At 33.8% G+C, this 5,547-nt stretch overlaps 1 protein-coding gene across 1 annotated transcript; it reads right to left on the reverse strand.

Annotated features, from left to right (window-relative positions):
- Positions 1 to 1,412: 1,412 nt before the first annotated feature.
- Positions 1,413 to 4,804, reverse strand: LOC111877496 (uncharacterized). The gene is made up of 3 exons (XM_023874014.3): positions 4,674 to 4,804; positions 2,937 to 3,755; positions 1,413 to 1,853 (listed from the first exon to the last, which is right to left on the reverse strand). Exons 1-3 carry the CDS (start codon positions 4,685 to 4,687, stop codon positions 1,550 to 1,552), a joined length of 1,137 nt encoding a protein of 378 aa, XP_023729782.2. The 5' UTR covers positions 4,688 to 4,804; the 3' UTR covers positions 1,413 to 1,549.
- Between the last annotated feature and the right edge of the window lie 743 nt (positions 4,805 to 5,547).

Consider the following 5,547-nt stretch of genomic DNA (forward strand, 5'->3'; position numbering starts at 1 on the left):
TCTATGTAGATGTATTGGAAGAGAGGAATTTAAAAATTATAGAAATAAAAAGCCAACCAAGGCACCAGAAGCGGCACCATTCACATACAACCTAAAATGGTACCAAGGGCCAAAAGGTTAAATATTTGAAAGTCAGTTGTTATTTCATAGTTTACCCTAAATATAAACAACTTTATATCTGAATGATATAACAATAATTGGAACAAATGAACGACGATGGCCACTAATACTATAAGAATCAATTTGGGATGTAATTAAACAATAACATTCCCCTTTTTTTAAACTTGATTTCACTCAATTACATGTTAATTGATTGCTACTCTTTTTATTTTATTGTCTTCTAATGGTTTTTTTATTCATATGTTGTTTAATTAGATAGATTTGTCATTGTACAATTATAATATGAGAACAAATTACATGATGATGATATAGAAGAAAGTAAAATCAATCCCTTTTTATTACATTGACAACTGTCCACTGGTATAACACTAGTTAATTATTGGTGAACATTTCCTTAAGAAACGGTTCATTCTATTCCATTAAAAAATTTATTCTTAATTTTAATGGAATTAACCATTCCATTCTTTCTTCTTACAAGATATATAAAATTACACAAAATCGGAACTTTTGGGTGATGGTGGAAAACTGCTATGGTGAATTCACAAAAACCATCGAACCAATAAATTATTGGTGATAACATGTAAACATGGCGTGGATTATATAGCCACATATTTCAATTTATTAACGTAATTCCTGAATAAAACCGGCAAAAAACCAATAAAAAGTGAAAACATTTTTACCTAAATCAGCAATGCGATAAATCGCAGACCTAACATATAGAAAAAGCTATTAGTTTCTATTTTTTTTATAAATTTTTCTTACATATGCATAATAATTTATTTTAATGAATCATACACCAATCATGAAAAGTTGTACATTATTCTGAATTTGTGAAGTCTACTTGTAGTTATAACTATTGCATCGCTAAAATAACTTAATGGTTAATTCTATAACTATTTCATATAAAGATGTAAGCAAATATATAGTATAATTCCAAATATAGGTCTTAAACTAAGCATTGATTGTTAGGAAAATCCATATAAACAATAAAACTGTCTCTAAATACAAAAAGAAAGCTCTGTGATGCTCGCTTATGAAGCTCAATCTTAGGACTAAGAAGCTTCTATATTCATACAGGTTGTGTGATCATTAGTTATATATCATTTGTTTATACCTTATAACTAATTTGCCTCTTAACATTGTTGAGTGAAAAAGTTGCATTAAAGGACTCAAAAGGCTATGTTTCTTAATTCAGTTGGGCCTCTTTTTTTTGTAACTTCATTAATTTTGCATCTTAAATACAGTGTCCTAGGCCCAAGAGGAGAAGAGTTGACAATAAATCCACGTAGTAATTGAAATAACAACCATATTTCCTCATAATAAGCCACGAAAGAGGTTAAAAAATTATATTTATTACAGTAAAACTACAATATGTCATATAAGCCGAATAAAAAGATTTAAAAAAAATTTTAAAAAAAAATAATAATAATTATCGGCCCCTTGAAATGGCGTCCTTCAACTCATCAGGTGAAGACATGAAAAGTTCTATGTAACGGCTGCCAAGTGTCATTCGATCTTTGGCTAATGCAGCTTTTGAGTCATCGACATTTGAAAATTCCACAAGTGCTTCTCCTGTTGGCCTTCCTTCAGAATTATATGTCATATGAATTAAGTCTTCGGATAATCTGAATTCTTTAAAAAAGTCAATTATATCGTCTTTTCCAGCTGAAAATGGCAACCCCCTCATTCGCAATACCCGTGTGTCTTCTTCACAGGGTTTTGGCACGTTTGCTCTGAATGAATGATATCCGGAAATACATGAGGGTAAAATCGTCATTTTTCACATTCAGATAAATAAATAAAAAACATCATTGTTATCCATTCAGCACTTGATGGAAGAAAAAAAAACCAAAGCTTTTTAAGGCTATTTTCGATAATGAGGTTGAGGAGGGTATTCATGTCTTTTACCATACCCACTTGTGGGTGTGACAAAAAATTGTAACTTTTTTTACAGGCCTACCAAGGAATGGAATAAGAATCGTGATGGAATGAGTCATTACATTCCATGATCAAGTTTAGTTGGCCTATAGGAATGGAATGAATATTTGATATTTTTATGTAAATACATCATATAGTTTTTTTTTTTAAACTTTATTCCATGTATAATATAATCTGATTGCAATTATGGAATTAACTATTTACAAAACTAAAATATTAAACATAACAAAAGATTGATCAACCCCAAATAAGACTATTTTTGGTGCCTAAGTACAGCTGATTTTAGCAATTTAGTACCAAAAATAGTCATTTTACTTGGAACACAAACTAAAAATGTTACAAAAAGCTAAAAAAGGACCAAATTTGTAAGATATATCCTTTTGGGACCAAAATTGTAAGAAAAAACCTTTTGGAATCAAAATGGAAAAAACAACCCTACTCAGAGTACAAAAATACTTACGTCCTAAAAAATTATAGACAAAATCTCACAAATGGTCCCTGTGCTTTCATAAGTATACCACAAATTGTCCTTACGGGGAATTTCTTTGCATAGACGGTCCTTAAGTTTGAAAATCCTTATGGCTCACAGGGACCATTTGTGACATATTTTTCAAAGCACATGGACCATTTATGAAATTCCTTATTTTTTAAAGCCCAAGGACCTAAATAAAAAAATGTTTATTTTACAATTTTTTGAAAAAAAAAATATTAACAAAGTGGAAGGGATCTGAATTTTGACAGAAACGGTGGATTCCATTCCGTTCCATTCCATTCCATCAGGCATAACAAACAACTTTTTCCATTCCATTCCATTCCTTCTCTGATTCCATCATACCAATCACTACCTAACAAAATAAATAAATACATAAATAAAATACCTTCCTCTTTCGGCGGCATCTTCCCAATCTTCAACTGTGGAAGGAAACAACTCAATATACCGACTCCCAAGACACTCCCCATCCATAACCATCGCCCCTTTCGCCTCCTCACAACTTCCAAATTTCACAAACGCTTCCCCCGTTGCCCTTCCCTCCAAATTCACCGTGAAATAAACCGAATCCTCAACCAATTCAAAATCCTTAAAAAACTCCAAAACATCTTCCCTATTCGCCGAAAACGGCAACCCCCTCAACCTAACAACCCCCGTATGTTCCACATTACTATCCCTATCCCTATCCCTATTATCCCCCCGTCCCACACGGGCCCCACCTCCATTGCCACCTCGCCGTGGGGACCGCGACCTACCACCACCACCGCCACGTGTACCATGACTACCATCCACCTCGTTGCTAATGGCCTTGTAGTAATCTTCCTTTTTGGATCTAAACACTTCAACGTATCTTCTTCCGATATTTTGGTGGTTTCTTTGAAGCGCGTATTCGACTTGAAAAGGGTAGCCTAAGAGACAATACGCTTCGCCGGCGAATTTGTTGTGTTTGTGGATGAATAAGATGTCGACGATGTCGAGGCCGTGGAGGAAGTCGGAAATGTCGGATTCGGAGCAGTCGAAGGGTAGGCCGCGTAATTTTACAAGGGGGAAGGTGTGGGGGTGGGGGGTGGGGGCGTAGGGGTAGGTGGGGGGTGGGGGGTAGAGGTAGGTTGATGGGGGTGGGGTTGTGTAGTATGATGAGGGTTGCTCGATTACACGTTGGCGTTTTAGGCCCGGTTCTCTCCCGTCTCCAACATCTACGTATTTACTTTTTTTTTATAAATAAAAATAGAGATAAAATTGTGTTAGAATACAAGTTAATGTAAAGATGATTATTGATGTTTCATTTATATAGAGTTGAACAAAATTGGACAAGCAGAGAATAGAACACATGATTATGAGAAGTAATTGAGATTCAAAAGGTGAAATTACTAGGTCTTAAACACTTGAGATTATAACTTTTGGGTGTGAATTGTGTTACTAATTTTGTGAAAAAGATGTGAGATTTAGCTTCTAACTTCAAAGAAATGAGTAAAAAGCGTTGGATATAAGGAGATGTTATTGTAATGTATCAAACTAAGGTTTCTCAAGTCTTTATGTATTACACATTTAATCCATGAAATCCAAGGAGAAGAACTCCCAATTGGGCTGATTTTAGGTTATATTTTTGGCTACGATTTTTTTATGGTATTTAGGGTTCCAAAACAAAGTTTCTATCTAGTAGAACAGAAGGCAATCATGAACAATGATCATAGCTCTCTTACATCTACTATTTTCTCTCAACTAATTTCAATGAGGACTCACCCTCTTTCTACTTATATCTTAATATCATTGCCCTAAACGCCAATCACACCATTAAAGAAGTAACAGCACATCTCTTTTCATCTAATTTAACGTGAAAAGATATAAAAAAAAAAAAAAAAAAAAAAAAATCTTTTTTTCGGAACGGAGGTATAATCTTAATCAATTGATAGATTTCCATGAAATAACAAGTTCTTGGAAACATGACTATGTAAGATAATCTGTAAAACACAAAACCCACAAACAAATTGAAGAGCGAAACCTAGATTATCCAGTCAATTCAGAAACCATCATAACTTTTACGTACATAAATGCATACGCTGATATGGAAAATAAACAAAAATTAAAAAGATTCGAGAGGTAATAAACTGGAAAGGGGTCTTACCCTCGATAGAACATTTTGTTTCTGGCAGCACAATCTCCTTTTGATTTTAGGGTTTATAGGCTTCGAGTTTGAGAAAAGCGACAGAGGATCGCAATATTTGATTGTTTGTTATCGATAAATTGGTTGAAAAGAAAGTGATTTTCCAAATGTACCGAGCAAATATGATGTCATTCAAATGAACCAGAAATGGTCCCTCAACATTTACATTTGATAGATTTGGACGATGAAATTTAGAATTTGTAAGCTCAGTCCTTCAATAGTAAATGTTGATCGTTAGGGATCCACAATACAACAAAAAAGGTTTGGTGACTAATAACCTTTCCTAAATTTTTAAAGAAAAGGAAAAGGAGAGATTAAGAGGGAAAACTTTGGAAACAAAATAAAATGAAATAGAAATCTTAATTATTTACATACAAAATCATTCGTCTAATGGTTGATGGAATGTCAGAAAGGAGCAAAACGATTGATTTTAACCTTGCATTTTTCTTTTCATTTCTCCATCTATAACTTCACACCTTCGAATCCTCCCCCTCAAACTAGTTGATGAACCCTAACAAGGAGTAAAAACATCATTTACCATTGAGATCTCTCTCTCTCTCTCTCTCTCTCTCCCCAACACACACACACACACACACACACACTAAACTCGTGAACGCATGTATCCCTTCCCATTTTTCCTTCCATATCCTTCGGGTTCTTTCCCCTCCCCTCCCATTTCCCTTTATTAATTTGTACACTCGAAAAACAAGATGCAAATGAGATCAAAAACTCTTGGGCAAGATGACTTTGACCCTACATAAAAAGAGGATGTTTAGATGAGAATTTTTTTAGTGTTCAGTTAAAGGTTGAAATATAATAGTAAGATAATTATAAA

Source organism: Lactuca sativa, chromosome 6 (genome assembly GCF_002870075.4).
Source record: "Lactuca sativa cultivar Salinas chromosome 6, Lsat_Salinas_v11, whole genome shotgun sequence".
Lineage (NCBI taxonomy): Eukaryota > Viridiplantae > Streptophyta > Magnoliopsida > Asterales > Asteraceae > Lactuca > Lactuca sativa.